Source organism: Hemiscyllium ocellatum, chromosome 12 (assembly GCF_020745735.1).
Source record: "Hemiscyllium ocellatum isolate sHemOce1 chromosome 12, sHemOce1.pat.X.cur, whole genome shotgun sequence".
Taxonomy (NCBI): domain Eukaryota; kingdom Metazoa; phylum Chordata; class Chondrichthyes; order Orectolobiformes; family Hemiscylliidae; genus Hemiscyllium; species Hemiscyllium ocellatum.
In genome coordinates, this window is record NC_083412.1 from 56,782,568 (window position 1) to 56,804,441 (window position 21,874).

Consider the following 21,874-nt stretch of genomic DNA (forward strand, 5'->3'; position numbering starts at 1 on the left):
GTCAGTAAACATGGAGACATTAACAAAAAAGAGACCACACAAAAATAACTTGTTATTATGTCATAAAGATGTCAATCAAGCAAAGTCAATGGTTTTCTCCAGCTATGTATATAGGACTCCCTCAGAATTATTTCTTGGATCTCAGTCAAGATTCATACACTTATCTAATCTGCTTTCAGTATAGAAGGAAACATCTTGACTCCACTTCCCCTCCAGTGGACCCCCTCCCTCCTCACCCCAGGCCAGAATAAAGATCCTGCTTTGCAGGGCATTTATCTACTGTGGTGTGTGAGAGACAAGGATGAAATACATTTAAAAGCGGAACCAGATTTTGCACACTATTGCAAACATTTCAACTGCTAATGGCAGGGAAAATGGCTTAAGTATTGCTTACTATGTGTCTTCAAAATAGACCGAATAAAAAGGTCAGAGTTAATTAACCTATGAAGGCTCATTCAAACAAAACAGTCTTTTCTAGGAGGAGAAAAGGACACAATCCCAAAGGCAGCACTTTAAAGGAGTCATAAGGTGGCACAGTGGCTCAGAGATTAGCACTGCTGTGCTTTTCCAGCGCCACCCTTTTCGACTTTGATTTCTAGGATCTGCAGAGATCGCTTTCTAATTTGAAAAATGGGCTCAAGTACACGATAAAAACATCTAAATGCTGAACGAGCTTCACTGCCAGAACTTAGTTACATTTCTAAATATACAATTTGAGGTATACCAACGATTCAGGATTGCCTTAACCTGGGAGATTTTTTTTGAAAATGTTTCATTTCGGAAACACTGTCATCTGGTTATTATTACGTCAATATCTTAGCAACAGCTCTTGATGGTCTATATAAACCCGATTTATTTTCTCTTCAATTTATATTTACAACTGAAAAGAATATTAAATCCGTGAAGCAAGTTGAAAACAAAACTTTCGTGAAAGTATTCAACTGAGGTATGCGGTGAGGGCGAAACTAAAACTCTATTTCCCTACTACAGAACCACAACGTCCATTCAGCGTTACGTACATCCTGTTGTCAATTATATCATGTTTTCACAATTTTACATCCTAAGAACATCTTTTGCCTCTTCTGGTATTAAGTCATAAGTTGTTGTCGGAGAAGTACATTTGACACAAGGGGGAAATGTTCATCTAGCCACCGAGGCGTTTGTAACCCACGGGAATAAAACGCAAATGCTTTTCAAAAAATAATGTACTTGCTGAGAAGATTTCTACCTCTGAAAAATGGAAACGTAATTTGGGCTAATGATTTTTTAAAAAAAACAATACGCACTATGCTTTTTTTAAAAGAAAAACTCACGCTGTGTTTAATAAAAGAGGCAGAAATAGGGGACAGGGCTGGAACTGGTGTCAGGAAGGTGGTTCAGCTGGAGCTCAGCAGGCAGTCCGCCACTTCTTACCTAAATAGGACAAGCGAATTAAGCGAGGATCCTCCAACCCCAGCGAGCGTTTCCTCACATCCCACACCAGGTTAGTGGGACGTGACATCCTGCCGCTCCTCCAGTTACACAAATAATATCAACCACTGCGGGAGTCCATCATTACCCACCCGACCAGACAACAAGGTAGCCAGAGACACCATTAAACACCGCCCGAGCCAAACGGCTCCTTGTTCACATCGTTGTTATTATTGTGGTGGTGACCGTCATGTTGGCGATGGGCGAATGGCCGTCTGTCAGCCGTGGAAACATCGCGAGACCCCGTTCAAACGGCCACCCTGGGGGGAGGGGGAGAGGACCCGCGTTTCCACCCGGCGTGATGACGTCACAGTCCGCTGCCGTTGCCCAGTAACCAATCACATTTGTGTAAAGTGGGGGCTGGGCGGCCTGCGAACTGTCACTGGTTGGTGATGATGAGGGGGACGGGTTTCAATGTGATGCGGCTGTTGCGGCGTTTGGTTTAGGCCGCGCAAAGTTAGAGGTCGAAGCGGGCCGTGAATTTTCCGGAACGACTTGCTGCCGTCTGAACGGACACTCCGTTTCTATCGTGTTTACTGACCGGTTGCCGGTTATAATACTCGACAGGAATATGGCGGTAGCGGGCCTGAGAGCGAGCTATCACCGAATGTTGGACAAAATCGGGTTAATGCTTCCTCCCAGGATGAAGCCGTTTTATGATCACCCAGCAGGTAAACGGCCGTGTCTTGCTGCTGCGACCGGCATGGGCAGACGTGCTGACTGGACTCATGCTTGTGAGAAGTGGCTTAGGGAGCAGGGTCGGTGCTGGCCTGTGGCCGGTGGGAGTGTGTGAGGAGTGAATGCTGCTGCTGCTCAAAGATTACATGATTTTTCTTTAAATATTATTTTTGACGCACAGCTGTTTGTCACCGGTCAGTCGGGGACCCGACATCTGCTGTCACTGAAATAAATAATTGTTTGGTTCTCGTAGGAGACAGGAAATGGGCTACCCTTCACAGTTCACCTTTTCCAGTAAACTGGTTGTAGAAGTGAGTTCAATCGTTTCACAGGTTTATTCCTGTGAATCAAGTCCTGGTATTTTAATGTACAGCTATAAATGTAGGCGTGTCATTCAGATAGGGTGGAAATAAAATAATTCCTGCAGCACAGATTGGTAAATGTAGGCATCTCGCGAATTTATGCCGGTAATCACTTGATTCTCTTCGGAATGTTATTGCTTGTGTTTTGACCTTGAAACTTTACTTTTAGAAATAAAGTTCATTGCTCGGATTTAAGGTAATATAGTTTGGTGTCCCATTTCGGATCACTTGTTTGTAAAAGCTAATGCAATTGTAGCTTTTACATTTTCAGGTATGATTTTCAAAAAAAAACAAGCGTACACAATATAAACTTTTTGTCCACATCTCCAGGGAGATGACTGTACACACCCCTTCAGCGTTTGCAGCAAGGCTCTGACGTTTCAGCTTCCCTTGTAAATAGAAGATTAATTTGCATGTGTACTTAGGTGCTGACCTTCTACCCAGTATACACTTAACAAGTGCTTAATGGTAACTGGTGTCAAACGTGTGCAAGTTTACAAATTTGTTTGCAATACCTTTAGGAGCAGGGTCGGGATCCATCTTTTAGGAAACTGAATTAGAGCATTGTGTTCAGCAAAAATGCTTAAAGATAAAATAACAGAATCCACCAGCCAGTCTTCCAACAAGCTGAAAGAAAACAATTCCCTGAAGCCCAGAACAAAATCTTACAAAATAGCCCATTGAACTTTACACACTGAAGCAACATCGCCATTCTCACAGATTCTGGCACTCTTTTCCTGGTGCCAACCCCCTCGCTATTTTTCTTTTAATCTATCTCCTTCTGTCAATTGCATGATTTGGATGCCACAGCTGTTCTCAGGTTGCATAGATAAAGCACAGTATGGGATGTGCTGCCCTTAATGCTTAGCTCTGGATGTGTGAAGTATTTTAATTTATCATTGGCTTGCAGTGCACTTCTCTATTCATACTCCAGGATTAAATGGATGTAAACTGTGTATAGTCTGAAGAAAGTTATGTAGTTGAATTTATGCTTCTTTCCTCAGAGAGCTCGTAACAGGCGTAGAGTGGCTGATATTCTGGCAGTTATGTTCTGTTGCTGAAGCTGTAATCCTCTGGAAAGTTTGCCCAGGGATCACTGCTCTCTGGTTTTAATAGCAGCTCAATCCTTGTATCCTCTTCCTTTGGCTTGTTTCTTTTGGAGAATAGCACATAGTTGATTTCTGATAAATCCTGGAAATCATCATTGGCTTGTCCATTTGCTCCAGGTCATCCAGATATCTTTGAGGCTTTTCTAATGTTATTTTTCAATTTATTTGGCTATATACCTGATAATATTGTACAAATATTTCTTTCAATTGGATGCAATTTTTAAATTTCCTTTCCAACTTGCCTAATCTCAATGCCAAGTATTTCTTGATTTTTAAGTGTACTATATGCGTGCCAACATATGGACTTTATTTGGACAGAAAGGTTGATATTTGAATCATTGTTTAAACACATATTTGATTTGGGTTTCAGTATAGAGGTCACAATACAATAATTTGCAGATACCTCCAAAAGTATGAAGCTACGAAACAATGTAAACAACTTTAGAGGAATTTAGGCAGGTAAATATCAGATTAAATTTTACTGTGGAGAATTGTGAGATAATACATTTTGTAAGGACAAAATAAGAGAGGGCATACTTACGGTAAGACTTTTAAAAGCGCAGAAAGATTTTTTTGAGTTCAGATACACCTTTAAAAGTAGGAGGACATTGAACAGAATAACTAAGTGGTCATGCTAATCATTTGCAAATCATTGGTTAGACAATAGCTAGAATTTGGGTAGCTTTCACTAAAATATTAGGACAGGTTGAGAAAGAGCTTGACAATGATTGCTCTTTGGAAGATAATTGTTATTTGTTTACAGTCTGGATAATGTGAAACCTTTCATTATGACAATGGTGCTTAAGATGTCTAACAGCTATTTGAAGTTTTCACAAAAATGTTTCTCAAACTGGCAGGCTGGTAACTAAAGGCCATGACCTTTTAGTCATCCCCATAAGAACAGCAGGAGAAGTAAGAAGAAATCCTTTACACGAATGATTATTAGGACATTGCATTGTGGTGTGAGAAACTTTTATAAGCTTCTAGAGGAAATGTTGATAAATATTTACCAAAAAGGTGTGGAATAAAGACCGAGAAATTGATGACAAAACGACATGACCCATTCTCACTAGTATCCTTGCATAAGGGTGAGGACAGACACCACTTTGACTTGGACAACGCATCCATCCTCGGATTAGCTGAACAGAGATACACACGACAATTCCTAGAAGCATAGCATTCCAACCAGAACTTTATCAACAAACACATTGGCTTGGATCCCATTTAAGAAAAAGAACACAAAATGATGTCAACACAGAAAATGACACCACAAGCCCAAGGAAACGCAAACATATAAATAGAAAGCGGGCTACACTACCAGTGCTTCATTCAGAGGCTCACTGAAGATGTTATCTAGTATGGTGACAAAACGTCTGCAAACGAACCTTCCAGCTCATCGAGCAAACCTCCAGCCACTCATAGATATTTTGTTCGTAGCCAACACTGGTATAAGGGTCTGAGTGGTGTCCTGTGATTCTACAGTGAGCCAGCGTCTATTTTACCATGGAAGATGTCTCAGCCAAACCCAACGTTTGTCTTACTCAACAGACATGCATGTAATTGAAATATATAGTTTCTTATGTTACAAGGTGCTTCATTTCCATTCAGTTTCAATTTATATTTAAAATGTACATTTTTCCTTTCACGCTAAACATTCTCCAGTGCATACAGCCCAAGGGGTTTACACGATTTCCTAAAATATGGTACCAGGTCCTTACCATAGACTGGAGTCGAGGGTGTGGTACTGGAAAAGCACAGCAGGTCAGGCAGCATCCAAGGAGCAGGAGAATCTACATTTCGGGCATAAGCCCTACCATAGACTGTTCTCTTACTTCATTGAGCAAGCTGTAGTGCATACTCCTAAAGTAATTCCTGGATTGAGGAATGTGAGAGTCTGCACCACTCAGTCATGGCTGGATCTTGGAAGAGGAATACTAACGGGTTCCCTGCAGATTTAAGGAGTGTTTTTCAGAGATCGGTTGTCTTTCAGCACAAATTGATGTTTGTCTCATTGTTAATCTGTGGGAACAGTTTACAGAGCACAGAGTCCAGCTTTTAGTTGATGCTTAAAACAAACCATGACAAGAACCACTACATGTCTGTTTAGACTTCTTTGCAAGGTACATTTTAAGACGGTGGCTGGTAAAGGGATTCGAGGGCACCGTATAGTGGTGCCAAAGGTTCCAGGAGTGCATGAAGGATCTGTTCGGGAATGCTTTTTTCCCACTACTCAGCTAGTTTGAAAGTTCTCATCCTGAGGCATTCTGTTATCTGACTTTTACAGTCTGCTCAGGGAATGAGCCTGCAGGATTTATTGTCTCCTTTTCCTGGAGAGCCTTGGTGACATTTTGTGCAATTCTGGTCTCCTTCCTATCGGAAGAATGTTGTGAAACCTGAAATGGTTCAGAAAAGATTTACAAAGATGTTGCCATGATTGGAGGATTTGAGCTATAGGGAGAGGCTGAATAGAGGGGCTGTTTTCCCTGGAGCATCAGAGACTGGAGTGAACTTTATAGAGGTTTATAAAATGATGAGAGGCATGAATAGGATAAATAGACAAAGTATTACCCCTGGGGTGGGGGAGTCCAGAACTAGAGGGTATAAGTTTAGAGTGAGAGGGGAAAGATTTTTGAAAAGGGACCCAAAGGGAAACCTTTTCATGCAGAGGGTGGTACATGTATGGAATAAGCTGCCAAAGGAAGTGGTGGAAGCTGGTATAATTATAGCATTTCAAATGCATTTGAGTTGATATGAGTAGGAAGGGTTTGAAAGGATATGGGCCAAGTGCTGGCAAATGAGATCTATCTAGTATGCTAGGATATCTGGTTGGCATGGATGAGTTTGAAACAGACCCTTCGATCAATGCTGTACAGCTCTATGACTCTATATACAGACTGCTGCCTGATGAATTTGTGGTCAAAGTATTCTGTCATGAAATGTTTCCGGTGGGGGACAGATGTGGTATGGCAAAGTTCGACTGAGTGGACATTTTTCAGCAACAAGGTCAGAAGTAACCTTCACATCAATGGGAATAGGTAGAACTCTGCACTTAATGGAACTTGATGTTTGTATATGATGTGTTAGTAATGCTTAAGGCATGGACACCAAGGTGCCATCAGTATAAGTGAGATATTGGGTACATCGCTCTTTCTCTTGCGGTCTGACCTTCTCTCTTTTCCTCCCTCCCTGTCTCTGATTCATCTTCCTCCAAAGAGCAAATTAAACCAGAAAAAGGAAATGTTGCTCCCTTACTGCTTGACATCCTCGATACAATCCTCCCAGTTTTTAACCTGTGCTCTGGCTCCTCCAAACTGTATGCTCAGCAGTTCGATTCATCTGACCTGACCGCATATGTTATTTGATCTAGTTCCTAAAGAACAGATCTGCAGTTTGCTTTGGATCCAACTGCCACATTCTGATCAGTCTAGAGACAGAATGGAATCAAGCAGAAGACAGCAATGCTGTCCATTTTACATTGAGGCTTTGATCTGTACTGCTTTGTTGTTTGCTAATGCTCCATACAGTGCATCAAGTAGAAAATGGAGAAAAGATTGCCTTGGCCAACTCCAATTTTGCTTAGAAAGCTTTTTATTAGACTCTAATAATGAGCAGCAATGTTACAAAGATTTGGAGAGAGCAGTTGGTTGCAATTGCTCATTCTGTCCAAACTCTCTTTTGAAGAATGCTGTATTACCCTGGTAATGGATATACTATCAAAGGCTTTACCCCTAATATAAGCTGATGTTGGCTGCTGTCTTATCCCATAAATGGGTATTATCAGCACTAAATTCTACCCTACTCATCTTAGGGTGCTGAGACCAACTCTGCAGCAGCATCATTTAACGTCTGTAGATTACAGGAACTAGCAACCTTCTGGTTCATATGTCTAAATAACTCATGAGTTAATTTTGTTGTTCCATGGGGTGACGTAGTTTAGCTAATTATTTAGTTGTCGAGAAGGAACCCTGAAGTCAATAAATCTGGTAATTAGCATCCATTGATTACTGAAAGGCTAAAGAAGCTCACCACGACATAAACATTGACACATCCTTTTAGAAGTGATCTGTCATTGTGTTTGGAGAGCCATCACTTACAATTGACCTTTATTCCAAGAAAAGCTTTAAGGTTGTGCCTTGTATTCCAACTAAATTTCTTAACACAACTAACATTAATTAGTTCAGAGAAGGTTCAATGGGATGATCCCTGGTATGGAGGGATTGACGTATGAGCAAACGTTAAACAGGTTGGGACTCATCAGAATTTTAGAAGAATGAGGGGTAATCTCATTGAAATTAATAGGCTTCTTAAGGGGCTACACAGGATAAATACTGAAAGGAATAAGCATTGTTTTATTATTCGGTTGATTGGACTGTTTTGTATGTGTTTCTATCTAATGTTTCCTCTTTGATAAGTTGGGATGGGATTTGGGGTTCATCTGCATTTCCCTGCAAATTGGTTGTATGGTGTGGTTTGGAGGTTGGCTTTGCCACTCCTTTCCCCTGTACATTGTTTATCATAAACTGCTGTTTATTTTTAATGTTAAATGTTTGTATGTTTGTATAGTTTGATTTTATAAAACTGTCATGGGAGAGTCGAAGGTCAGAGGCACGGTCTCCGAATTAAGGGACACCAATTTAAGAATGAGATGAAACAGCATTTCTCCTTTTGCGGATTCAGTGTTTGAAACTTCTTGCCACAGAAAGCTGCAGGAAGTTGGACATGTAGCATGTCAGATCAGACATGATCCTATTGAATTGCGAAGCAGCCTCAAGGGGCCAAGTAGTTTACTCCCTGTTCCTATTTTTCATGATCTAATAACCTTTTACTACAAATCAAATTCTTTCCATTGTGAGGCAAACAGTTACAATGGAGAGAGAAACAGGATAAATGTTTTTGGTTGATGACCCATCCTCACTTTTGATGTAAGACGACAGACCCAAAGCAATTGTTTTGTTACATTTTCATTGATGTGCGTGATTACTGATTTTGTTTCAGATTTTGTAACATTCACAGTATTTCACTGTTTTATGCTATCTTTATTGCACTGGCTGTTTTGTAATGTAATATTTAATTACTTTGACTAACAATTTTGATCTTTTAAATGAAAGGTGTGTCCTCATAGCTTTTGTTTCTTCGAGTCATAGAGGTGTATAGTACAGAAACAGATCCTTTGGTCCAACTTATCCATGTCGATCAGACATCCTAAATTAATCCAGTCCCATTTGCCTGCACTTGACCAATAACCCTTCTGGTTGGATTATTCAAAGAAGACTGGGAAGATGAGAAGGAACTTCTTTTTGGGGATAGTGATTTTGTGGAATTTTATTTACAGCAGAAGGCTATAGAGGCTGGGTTACTAAGTATATTCAAAGCTGATTTAGAGAGATTTTCGATCCCTATGGAAATAGTTATTGGGAAAAGGCAAGCAAACGTAGTTGAAGATTATCAGATCAGTCATGCTTCCAGTGAAATGAGGGAGTGGACCCAAATGGCCGAATAGCTCACTTCTGTTCCTATGTCTTCTGATCTTAACGATACAAGATTTTTGTCAAGGCGTTGAGCCTTTTAACTTTCCTTTTTTGATTACTGGAATTACATTTTGCTGTTGTATAATTAATCTAGCAATGTGGTACAGTAGGTAAATGATAGATGAATGGTAGATAAACGAATGCCTGAAAATGTTCTCTCAAGGTATGTTCCAAATAAATATCTTTTATTTCCCCCTGAATTTTCCTTTTTAAGTTTCTCTTAAACTCCCAAATATGTTTCCTCTTTTTTAAAAAAAAAAGTGCCTCCCTGGATCTTTATTGCTCTGAAATTTAAGGTCAGAAGACATGACACCACAGGTTTAGTTAAACCCATGAGTTACAAGTCCACTTCACCTGATAAAGGAGAAGCACTCTAAAAGCTTGTGATTTCAAATATACCTGTTGGTCTATAACCTGATGTCGTGTGACTTCTGACCTCGTCCACCCCAGTCCAACATTAGCGCCTCCATATCATGAAATTAAGATTAGCGAGTTTTGAGAAGATTTGCAGCTCAGGTTGAGGTTCTGGATGTATGTTTGCTTGCTGAGCAACAAAATTCGTTTTCAGACATTTCATCACCATAATAGGTAACATCATGAACAAGCCTCTAGATGAAGCACTGGTGGCATGGCCCGCTTTCTATTTGCATTTAGGTTTTCTTGGGTTGATGATGTCATTTCCTGTTGTTTTCTCAGGTCCTCTTTTTCTCATGAAAAATAACAGGAAATCATGTCACCACAGGAAATGACATTGAGGCCCCAAGCAAACCTAAACATAAATAGAAAGTGAGCCATGCTACCAGTGCTTCAATGGGAGGCTCGCTGATGTTACTAAGTATTGTAACGAAATGTCTGAAAACGAACCTTCTAGCTCAGCAAGCAAACCTGCGTCCATAGAATGACAGTGTGTATATTTTTCAATTTAGTCCATCCTTAGTAGCCATTTAAGTCTTTAGCCTTCCACAATGGATAATAAAGTAAAATCTTAATTTAACTGTTTAATGTGCCTTAACTTGCCTTTTACTACTTCCTGTCTCAGGTATCCTTACTCTGCTTTTAGCCAAGCGAGTAAAGTATTTTAGTAAATTGCATCCTGAAAATAGAAACTTTTACCTCCTCCCATTTTGTTTTCTAGGTCCTCGCACAGTGTTTTTCTGGGCACCAATTATGAAATGCGTAAGTGTATCATTATTGTATATTATGCTGGACCTTGCGGTTATCTCACATCTTTCACAATGTATACAGTTCTGTTACAGAAAGGATATAGAGGCTCTGAAGAGGGTGCAGGAAGGTTTACATAATGATATGAAAGCCACAAATTTCTGGTATCAGGAAACAGCTAGTGCTAGTGGCACACATTGGTTAAAAATGGGATGACGTACTAAAAGCAGAATACAGAGGAACCTAGATTATCCAAAAATCAGATTATCAATAGGAGATCTTGAGGTCCCGACAGAAACATTACATCAAAGACATGTGTCCAACACTGATCGCGTCTTTTGTTTACAATGATTAAAAGTGCTGCCAAGAACAATCCTGAACTGATGGGAGTGCAGGCACTGAGCCTAAATGACCAGGAGTGTTTAAAAACTTTTTGTCTGTGTGCACAGAGCATTCAAAATTTAAAGTAGATGAATTAATCATGCAAATAGATCTAAATCCTAGAATCGTAGTGTGGGTATTATATAGTTCAGATTACAGATACATGACTGCAGGGTGACCAGGAATATGAATTGAACATCTAGGAGTATTCCGTAGTTAGAAAGGACACTTGAAAAGGAAAAGCTTGCTTATTTGTATTACTGGTTAAAGAGATATAAACACAATGAAGAGGAAAGGTAAGGTATTAGCACAGGCAATTAGAATCTATGTGGATAGTTTGAGACTTACCAACAACCATAAAATGTTACTGGGTGTGTGGTATATAGACCACCAAATTATGGTGATGTTGGGAATGGCATTAAACAGGAAATCAGAGAAATGCAATAAAGGAACATCTGTAATTATAGTTGACATTAATATACATCTAGATTGGGTGAATAACAATACTGTGGAGGAAATATTCCTAAAGTGTATATGGGATGGTTTTCTGAATCAATACATTAAGGACCCAACTAGAGAACAGGCTATCTTGGGCTGAGTATTATGTAATGAGAAAAGAACAATTGGTGATGTCATTATGAGAGACACCTTGATGTGTCCACAATATGTTAGAATTCTCCATCTTGATGGAGAGTAACACAGTTAATTCTGAGACCAAGCTCCTGAATCTTAATAATGGAAACTACAATGGTGTGAGTTATCAATGATGGATCGGGGAATGTTAGTGGACAGGCAAAGCAAACATTCAAAGGGCAAATGAATGAATTACAAAATTTATTTATTCCTGTCTGGCACAAAATGCAAAGAGAACTTTGGCCAAATCATAGTTCATGAGGAAAGTTAGAGATAACAATAAATGCAAAAAAGAGACGTGCAAGTTGGCAAGAAAGAAACAATAGACCTGAGGTTTGTGGACAGATTAGAAGTCCGCAAAGGAAGACCAAAGGATTATTTATGAAGGTGAAAATAGAGTATGAGAATAACCTGTGGGAAACATTTAAAAACTGATTGTAAATGTTTCAGTAGGTATGTAAAGAGAAAAAGATCAATGGAAAGTTATTTAGGTCCCTTTATAGTCAGAAATGGGGAACAAGGAAATGGTGACAAACTAAAATCATCCTTCACTTCGGTCTTCACAAAGGATTATATGAATCGTGTACCATAAACGATGGAGAACACAAGGCTCAGTGATTGGGAGAAACTGAGCAAATCTGTAATAGTAGAAAAAGGGTGTTGGAGAAATTGGAGGTATTGACTGCTGATAAATCCTCAGAGCCTGATAACCTACATCCCAGGGTAGTTAAGGAAACAGTGGATGTAGTGGTCATCTTCCAAGACTCTTTAGAATTTGGAACAGATCCTGTGCGTTGGAGGGTAGCTAATGTAATGCCATTATTTAAAAAGAGGTGTAGAGATCAAACGAAATTATAGATGAGTGAGTCTGACGTAAGTAGTGGAGAAGATGCTAGAGTCCATTATGAAGGATTTAATAGCAGAGTATTTAGAAAGCAGTGGTAGAATCAGACACAGACACAGTCAGCATGGATTTACAAAAGGGAATTTATGCTTCACCAGTTGACTGACTGGATTTCTTTAAGGATGTAACCAGTACAGTTGATCAACGAGTCTAGTGGATATGGTTTATTGGCTTTCAGATAGCTTTCAACAAAATCCCGCAAGAAATTCATATATAATTTTAAAGCACATAGGACTGGGGGAGAGTATGGAGATGGATAGAAAATTGATAAGAATACAAGAAGCAAAGAGCAGGAATAAATAGATGTTTTTCTGAATAGCGAGCAGTGACTAGCAGGGACTGGTTCGACAGCCCTAGCTATTCACAATTATTTAGATGAGGGATCTAGAGGAAACATCTCGAAATTTGCAGATGACATAAAAGTGGAAGGCTAAGCTATGAGGAGGTTGCAGAGATACAGGCTGAGTGAATGGACAAGTACATGACAGATACCATATAATGTTGATAAATGAGGTTCTCCACTTTGGTCAAAAAAAAGGCAGATTATTACTTGAATGGCTATAAGTTGAGAGAAACAAATGGTCAATGGGACCTGGGTATCCTCAAGCATCAGGTGCTGGAAAAAAAAGGCAAGTGCAAGCAGCCACAAATTGCGTGTTGGCCTCTATAGCGAGAGGATTTAAGTTTAGGAACAAGGATCTCTTACTGCAACTGTACAGGGCATTGGTGAGGACATAGGGGCAGCGCGGTGGCTCAGTGGTTAGCACTGTTGCCTGACACTGCTAGGGACCCGAGTTTGATTCCTGCCTCGGGCAACTGTTTGTGTGGAGTTTGCACATTCTCCCTGTGTCTGTGTGGATTTCCTCTGGGTGCTCTGGTTTCTCCCACAATCCAAAGGTGTGCAGGTTGCGTGAATTGACCGTGCTAAATTGCCCATAGTTTTCAGGTGCTTAAGTGTGGGGTAAATGTAGACTAGTAGGGGAATAGGTCTGGGTAGGTTACTCTTCTGAGATTGTCAGTTTTTCTGTGGTAATGAGTTCTAAATTTCCACTGTCCCATGTGTGGCAAAGGTGCACCTTGAATTCTGTGTTTTTCCATCCTTGATACCAGAGGAGGTATCCTTTCTATCTATACTCTGCAGTCTGCATATAAAACTTTTTCTATAAAAGATAATTCTCCTCATAAACATGTTGTGAAATTTTTCATCTGTAGATTCTGCAATATGTAGTAACATTATGGTTGAAGTATAAGTGCAAGAAAAAAGAAGACTGGGATATTATTTTTGTAAACAGGCTGCAAAATTGAACCAAAATGTGCGTCTGCAGTAAGTTCAACCGAGAGCAACAGCAACACTACTAGAGACCACGATAGTGGCCAGTTATACTCCCTTATAGCTAACCTTTCTAAGACCAATAAAACATTGCTCAGAAATTATGTTAGGTTTTGAACCGATAAAATTGACATTGAATTTGGGGGAAAAACATGTATTTCAGAGCAGAGTAAATGCATATGTGGTATTTTTCATTGAATCAGTTTATTTCATGTCATTTTTATTTTTGTACAGAGTTTAGTCACTGCAGGATTAGCTGACTTGACCAGGCCTCCACACAAACTTAGTCCAGCTCAGTCAGGGGTTCTTTGTGCTACAGGTATTGTAAACTCTATTTTAAATATTATCTGTAATTATTCTAGTTTATGCTTTATTCACTCTTAATATCAGGTTTCTGATGCTTAGCAATTTTGCAGCACAATAAATAGTAATCCTTCTTCTCCCTTTCTACTCTTAACCACCCTGATTCTTTTCAGGGAAGCACCAGCACAGAATTGTAGATAACAAAGAGAAATATAAGCTGATGATCTTTGTCTAATTAGGCCATGGTTGTCCTTTAACTTGGCAGCACTTTAAAGCATATTTATATTAAGCAGCACTTTCAAACTGTCTCAATATAAATATTTTTACAAGATAGTGTCTGCTCCAAAACCAATCAATTTGCATTTCTAAGCATATTAGAACAGAAATAATCATACTATTAATTGAACTTGATGACTTAAGTAATAATTACAAACCAAAATGTTTTCATTATTGCTCCTATTAGTATTTATTGACTGCATTGAACCACCGGTTTAAGGCACAAATAACAATTAAACTTATATCAGCAGTACTGGATTCTTCATTGTTCGTGCACTATCTCTACAAGAGCCTGATGCCATAACAGTGTTCCGAGGACAAACATGACAGAAACGTATCTAGCACAGTGAGATGTACATCCAGGAGAAAGCCGGAGACGGAGATGTGAGATCTAATAGTGAGCATCCTTTGAGTCAACACAGTTAGAGTTTTTTAAGTTCATCCGTAGAGGCCAAACTGCTAATCAAAGTGGACAGTAGATTCTGGAATTTTTATTCTCTTTCCTTTTGTCAGTCAGGCAATAAATATACGATTTGATTAAGAGAATAGCCCCAAACAGGCGGTTCTCATAATGGCAAAACTGTTACGTTCCTGCCAGTACTATATAAAATTGACAGCAACCTTTTTAGTATCCGCATGTGCACAACTAACACTGAAAACCAGAAAACACTATAGGCGGTACTCAGCTGCTCCAAAGCATGTATTATTGCTGTTTTTGGAGATGTAAGCAACATAGAATTGGTGAATTAATGTGAATTTCAACCTTGTATGCTCAACCTTTAATGCTGAGACCAAATTAAGTGGTTAGCTTTTTTAAGCAGGATAACAATATACCACTTAAAAACCAAGTCATCTTGCTACTAAACCTACTTTAGGCCCTGAAAAAGTGTGAAATGTCATCCCCTCAAACATTTCGAAATTGTATGATCCTTTAAATACATTACTTTTTAAGGTTTCCCTGTTGTTTAATTCCACATGTATGTAAGTCTTTATTTCACCTTCTATACGTTAATAAAAATGTCAATTACAGTAACTGCTTTTACTTTCTGCTTTGTTACCCGAGAATATTTCATTCCAATTAATCTGTGTGCGGCCTGTGCTGTTGCTGATGGCACCCAAATTTAAAGTGCAAACAAAGCAAGCTTTATGAGATAAAAAGCTATTTCACACCGTGAGTAGTTAGTGAATGGAATGCGCTGCTTGGAAATATGGCAAAGGCAGGTTCAGTTGAGGCATTCAAGAGGGCATTGAATGATGATTGGATAGAAATGGAATACAAGAATATGACGAAAAGGTGAAGATTGGCATTAGGTGGTAGAACCAGTGCAGACATGATGCCTCTTTCTGTGGCATAAAAATTCTATGATTCAAAATCACATTGGAATCACAAAATCTACATTGTAGAGCTTGCTAAATCTGTAGTAAAGCTTTCTTGAGGACAGTGCAGAATCCTTCATTGGTGACTGCAAAATCCAGCCCATTAAACAGATGGTTTAAGAGACCAACATCAGCTGAATGAACTTCTTCCGATTCTATTTTCTGTGGTTGATTTTGCAAATCTTGATTCTCGAACAACAGAGATTAACAACCTTTCTTTATAACAGGTTTGATTTGGTCCAGATATTCCCTTGTGATTATTCCGAAGAATTGGGGTTTGTTTGCTGTAAATTTCTTTTTGGGCTGTGCAGGTGGTATACAGCTAATCCGCATTGCAAAGTAAGTAACTACCACAGAAAAACTTGTTTTCTTTCTTTCATGGCTTACACACTAGCAATGTTAAGTTCTGAAGTTAGATTACTTTTACTTTCAGTGACTGTTTAATATTAAGTTAAACCTGCCTTCCTGCCTGTATAAAGTTCCTTTAGAGATTCCTGAGTTACATTTTCAATAAGTGTGAAATATTAGTTTTCCCTCAATTTTGTTTACTTTCTGATGAGTTCAAATTGTAGTCAGAAGCTTCAATCCTGAACATCTTTGCCAACTGTGGTAACACATTTCTTATTGACATACAGAAATTCCAAATTTGATTGCTGCATTATCTGTGGGTCTCTTAATCCTTTCAAACTATTCCTGTTTTCAGGCATCAGTCTCTTCATAGCCTTACTGCATCCCATTTCTGGATCTCTTCCAGCTGATTTTGTTCCTCTGACTTGAACCTTTTTCCTTCTTTTTCTATTAATATATAATGTCTTCAGAGTCCACAGTTGCCTCAGCCCTAACTCCTTTTGGACTCGAGTCAGAGTTATCTCACTCCTTTACTCCAATGATTTCAGTTCACTATCACACCTCACAAGCCTAAAATGCTGGAAATCAAGCCTCCACGTTTCTAGAACCATCAAAAAAGTTAAAGATTTTATCAAAATATTCCCAGCCCCTCAGTTTATCTGTCTAATCGACTCAGATTCAGGCTAACAGAAAATACAGACCAGATTTATAAATCCCCTAATAGTCAGCAGGAAATTGAAAAACAAGTTTGTAAGGAGATTTCAGTTATCTGTGAAGAGAACAGGACGATTATGATAGGGGATTTTAACTTTCCAAACATTGACTGGGACTGCCATCATGTTAAGGGTTCAGATGGAGAGGAATTTAAATGTGTACAAGAAAATTTTCTGATTCAGTATGTGGATGTACCTACTAGAGAAGGTGCAATACTTAGGTATTGCCCCCTTCAACCCACCCTACCATCCTGCACCTTTCCCTGCCACCGCAGGAATTGCAAAACCTGTGCCCACACCTCTTCCCTCACCTCCATCCAAGGCCCTAAAGGAGCCTTCCACATCCATCAATGTTTTACCTGCACATCCACCGATATCACTTATTGTATCCGTTGCTCCCGATGAGGTCTCCTCTACATTGGGGAGACTGGACGCTTCCTAGCAGAGAGCTTTAGGGAACATCTCCGGGACACCCGCACCAATCAACCACACCGCCCTGTGGCCCAACATTTCAACTCTCCCTCCCACTTTGCCGAGGACATGGAGGTCCTGGGCCTCCTTCACCGCCGCTCCCTCACCACCAGACGCCTGGAAGAGGAACGCCTCATCTTTCGCCTCGGAACACTTCAACCCCAGGGCATCAATGTGGACTTCAACAGTTTCCTCATTTCCCCTTCCCCCACCTCACCGCAGTTCCAAACTTCCAGCTCAGCACTGTCCCATGACTTGTCCTACCTGCCTATCTTCTTTTCCACCTATCCACTCCACCCCCTCCCCTCGACCTATCACCTTCATCCCCTCCCCCACTCACCTGTTGTACTCTGTGCTACTTTCTCCCCACCCTCACCCTCCTCTCACTTATCTCTCCACGCTCTCTGCCTGTATTCCTGATGAAGGGCTTTTGCCCAAAACATCAATTTTACTGCTCCTTGGATGCTGCCTGAACTGATGTGCTCTTCCAGCACTACTAATCCAGAAGGTGCAATACTTAACTTACTCTTGGGAAATAAAGCAGGGCAGGTGACTGAGGTGTCAGTGGGGGATCATTTTGGAGCCAGCTACCATAATTTTATTAAAATAGTGATGGAAAAGGGAAAGAGTTGAAGTTCTAAATTGGAGGAAGACTAATTTTGACGGTATTAGGCAAGAACTTTCAAAAGCTGACTGGGGGCAGATGTTCGCAGGACAGCTGGAAAATGGGAAGCTTTCAAAAATGAGATAACAAGAGCCCAGTATATTTTCCCTTTAGGAAAGGCTGGTAGGTGTAAGCAATGCTGGATGACGAGAGAAATTGAGGTTTTGGTTAAGAAAAAGAAGGAAATGTATGACTGGTATAGACAGGAGAGATCGAGTGAATCCTTAGTATAAAGGTCAGTAGGAGTATACTTAAGAGGGAAATTAGAAGGGTAAAAAGGGGACATGAGATAACTTTGGCAAATATGCTGCCTTGCTGACCTTGGAGGGGCACAATTCTCTCCCTAGTTACCCTTTTGTCCTTAAATGTATTCAGAAAAACCCTTTAGGTTCTCCTTAACTCTGTGTGGAGTCGCAGGAGATCGGGGAGATACTAAATTAGGATTTTGATTCAGTGTTTACTGTTGAGAGGGACATGGAAAATATAGCATGTGGGGAAATAGATGGTGAGATCTTGAAAGTTACCCATATTACAGAGGAGGTGGTGCTGAATGTCTGTCTGAAACCAATAAAAGTGGATAAATCCCCACATGCATGTTCATACTTTCTTCAAAGTGGAGTTAAGGGTAGATAGGATAGTGAAGAAGGTGCTTGGTATACATGCGTTTATTGGTCAGAGCATTGAGTATTGGAATTGGAAGGTCATGTTGCAACTGTACAGGACACTGGTTAGGCTACTTTTGGAATATTGCGTGCAGTTCTGGTCTCCTTCCTATAGGAAGGATATTTGTGAAACTTGAAAGGGTTCAGAAATGATTTACAAGGATGTTGTCAGGGTTGGCGGGTTTGACGTATAGGGTAGGGCACTTTTCCCTGGAGCATCGGAGGCTGAGGGGTGCCCTTACAGAGATTTATAAAATCATGAAGGGCATGGATAGAATAAATAGACAGGGTCTTTTCTCTGGGGTGGGGGAAGTCCAGAACTAGAGGGCTAGGTTCAGGTTGAGAGGGATATAAAATGGACCTAAGGGGCAACTTTATCACACAGAAGGTGATGCATGTATGGCACGGTGGTGCAGGCTGGTATAGTTACAGTATTTAAAAGGGGTCTGGGTGAGTATATGAATAGGAAGAGTTAAGAGGGATATGGTCCAAGTGCTGGCAATTGGGACTAGCTGAGCTTAGGAGATCTAGTCGGCATGTACGGGTTAGACCGAAGTGTACTGTTTCCATGCTGTGCACCTCTGTGACTCTGACTCTATTTCTGTACTTGTCAAGAATAATTATTGATTTATAAATAAGTAGATTTTAACCACAAGGAAACAAAAACGAGCTGTTAGATTAAACTCTCGGCCCCCTTTTAAAAAAATCTCCAACACATGCATATAGAGGCAGCACAGATGGACAAAAACGTCTTGGTGTTATGGATGATGGGAAATTGTTGGGATTGCCATTTTTGATAGAACTAAACAGCCATTGGACGATTCCCTTCTATCTGGCACCCATTGGGTTCAATGTTCCACTTTGTCCAGGATGAAACAGACAGACTAGCTGGCTGAAAATTCAAAGTTTTTTGTGTTTGTCCAGCCTTAAGTAAGAGTGGTACAAATGCATAAGAGAGATGTAAATGTCATATTTGATTATGTATTTTCTTGAGACTGTGGGCTGTCTGTAGCTGAAATGTCAACAGTCGCATGATGTACAACAACTATTTTATTGTCTGTTTGCACCAAGTTTAAAAGTATTAACTGAAAGTTCTAATATACTGAGGAATGCCAACCGTTAGCCAATCTCTATCCGTGCTACCCAGACCCTGAGATTCAAACCTGTTTCTGATTTTTCATTTTCACGTGGATGTATCCTGAGTGTTAGATTCAAAAATATTAAGTTCATGCAATTCGCCATATTTCATCAAACAGAATAATATCTTTAGATATAATAGGGCCCCAGTTATGCCTGTTTCTTTGTGGAATACATGGAACATTCCTTCTACTGCTTCCCCCTCTCATCCAGAATTGGAAAATTATATCAATTTCACTTCCAATTTCCACCCTGCTCTCACCTTCACCTGGTCCATCTCTGATTCTTCCCTTCCGTTCCTTGATATCTTTGTTTCCATTTCTGGGGATTAACTGACCACCAATGCCTGCAGTTACCTTTACTATACATCCTCACCTCCTGCTTCCTGTAAAGACTATATTTTATTCTCCCCGTTCTCCTGTATTCTCCATATCTGTTCTGATTATGCCAAGCTTGACAAGGCAAACCGAGGATTCCCCAGCACCACTGCAGATAGGGCCCTTAGCTGAATTCCAATCTCCTGCACTTCAGCTCGCACTTCCTCTCTTTCCTCCTACTAATAATAGGGCCCCCTTTTGTCCTTATCCACCATCCCATCAGCATCCACACCCAAAGGATCATTAGCCATCGGTTCCAGCAGGATGCCACCACCAGACATATTCCCTTCCCCTCCCTTGTCAACCTTTCACAAGGACTGTTCCCTTCTGGACATCCTGGTCCACTCCTCCTTCACTCCCAACACCATTCCTCCCTCCACTCCATGGCACCTTCCCCTGCAATCATAGTAGGTGTAACACCTATCTGTTTACTTCTTCCATCCTCCATATCCAAGGGCTCAAATACACCTTCCTGTACTTCACTCAATCCAGACTACTGTACTTGCTGCTCACAATGAGGTCTCCTCTACATTTGGTGGAACCAAGTGTAGACTGGGTGACTGCTTCACAGAACATCTATGTTCTGTCCACTAAAAAGACCCTGAGCTTCCAATTGCCTGCTTCTTCAACAAACCAATATGATACCTGGCCAACATCTCTGAATGTGCTCCAGCGACATTCAGCATAAGCTGGAAAAACGGCATCTCATTTTCCACTCTCGAACTCACTAGCCATCTGGACCCAATATGGAATTCAACAATTTTAGGGCTTGATGCACTTTTTCTCCTATGTCCTAACTCCAACCTCCCCACACCAGGCCTTGTTATCATACAGTCTGCTATTACACAGGACCCATTGTTAGCCACTTATATGTTCTGATTGATAGCTATTCATTCTCCTCTGCTGATTGTTAACCATTCCTTTGTTTGTCCAACTGTTCTTCTGTCTCGTTTGGACTCTATTTTCCCGCTATCATTTACTCCTTACCTCCCTCTCCCCTATACCCAATTGTCTGCACAGAAAACAACATTTTTCTAGCTATCATCAGTTCTGAAAAAGGGTCACTGGACCCAAAACGTTAACTCTGATTTTCTCTCCACAGATACTGCCAGACCTCCTAAGTTGTTCCTGCAATTTCTGATTTTGGTTTCTGATTTCCAGCATCTACAGTATTTTTGGTTTTTATTTTCATATCTTCTGTTGAGGTCAGAGGCTGTCCAATTCCTTCATGATCATATTTTTTACAGGCATTGACATTTTTTATAAAGCAGCACCATACTAAGTAAGGATAGTATCTAATACTACTGATCTTTTTTATGTCATACTAAATGCTAACATTTAATTTTCCTTTCAAAATTTACTTATTCTTTTTTATGTCCTCAGGTACAAATACAGTTTAAAGTCTGAGGACAAACATCCTGAGTAAACTCCAGTAACCTACGAATCGCCAAGGAAACATCTTGTCTTTATTTTCAATGTGCCTTGTAAATGACTCAAGGTGACCGATAATATATTAACTGGCCTCAAAGGTTTTATAGTGGAGACTGTTACATATGTTTGTAAATATGTTCTTCATCTCCCAATAAATTTTGCAGTGATGCATACTGTACGTATCTTGGAATCTGAGAACTAGTCTTAAAATATTCTACTTCCATCAACCTGTTTAATGTCAGTTCGTTAGATTAAAAAAAACTAATCAAGCCTCCTGTTAGCTCCAATGGCATGTTTTAATCACATTTTTGCATTATAGTACAAAGTTTGGCTGCTTGTGCATTTGTTTTGATTATATTTGTACATCCTTTCTCTATCTAACTAAGAAATACAATATTGCCTGGCCAAAATTATCTGCCATGTTTGAAACTGGTTATTTGTGTCATCAGTGAAAACAAATGTGTTTACTTCTTTCATTGGTCTATAATCTGACTATTAAACTGCCACAGAGTTCTACCTCTCATTAGTCTCAGTCCATTCCAGCATCATGTTTTTTTGG

The 21,874-nt window shown here is 40.0% G+C and overlaps 1 protein-coding gene across 1 annotated transcript; it reads left to right on the plus strand.

The window, feature by feature from the left end:
- Nucleotides 1–1,850: 1,850 nt before the first annotated feature.
- On the plus strand, nucleotides 1,851–21,497 carry LOC132821063 (mitochondrial pyruvate carrier 2-like). Its single transcript, XM_060833575.1, has 5 exons — nucleotides 1,851–2,141; nucleotides 10,283–10,323; nucleotides 13,791–13,875; nucleotides 15,740–15,851; nucleotides 21,268–21,497. Exons 1-5 carry the CDS (start codon nucleotides 2,042–2,044, stop codon nucleotides 21,308–21,310), a joined length of 381 nt encoding a protein of 126 aa, XP_060689558.1. The 5' UTR covers nucleotides 1,851–2,041; the 3' UTR covers nucleotides 21,311–21,497.
- Nucleotides 21,498–21,874: the final 377 nt, after the last annotated feature.

Bases quoted from the DNA above. Each gene is read 5' to 3' on its own strand.
- LOC132821063 (XM_060833575.1), top strand. From the start codon at position 2,042: ATGGCGGTAGCGGGCCTGAGAGCGAGCTATCACCGAATGTTGGACAAA. The intron at 2,142-10,282 runs GTAAACGGCCGT...TTTGTTTTCTAG, and splicing joins GTTTTATGATCACCCAGCAG to GTCCTCGCACAGTGTTTTTC. The intron at 10,324-13,790 runs GTAAGTGTATCA...ATTTTTGTACAG, and splicing joins GGGCACCAATTATGAAATGC to AGTTTAGTCACTGCAGGATT.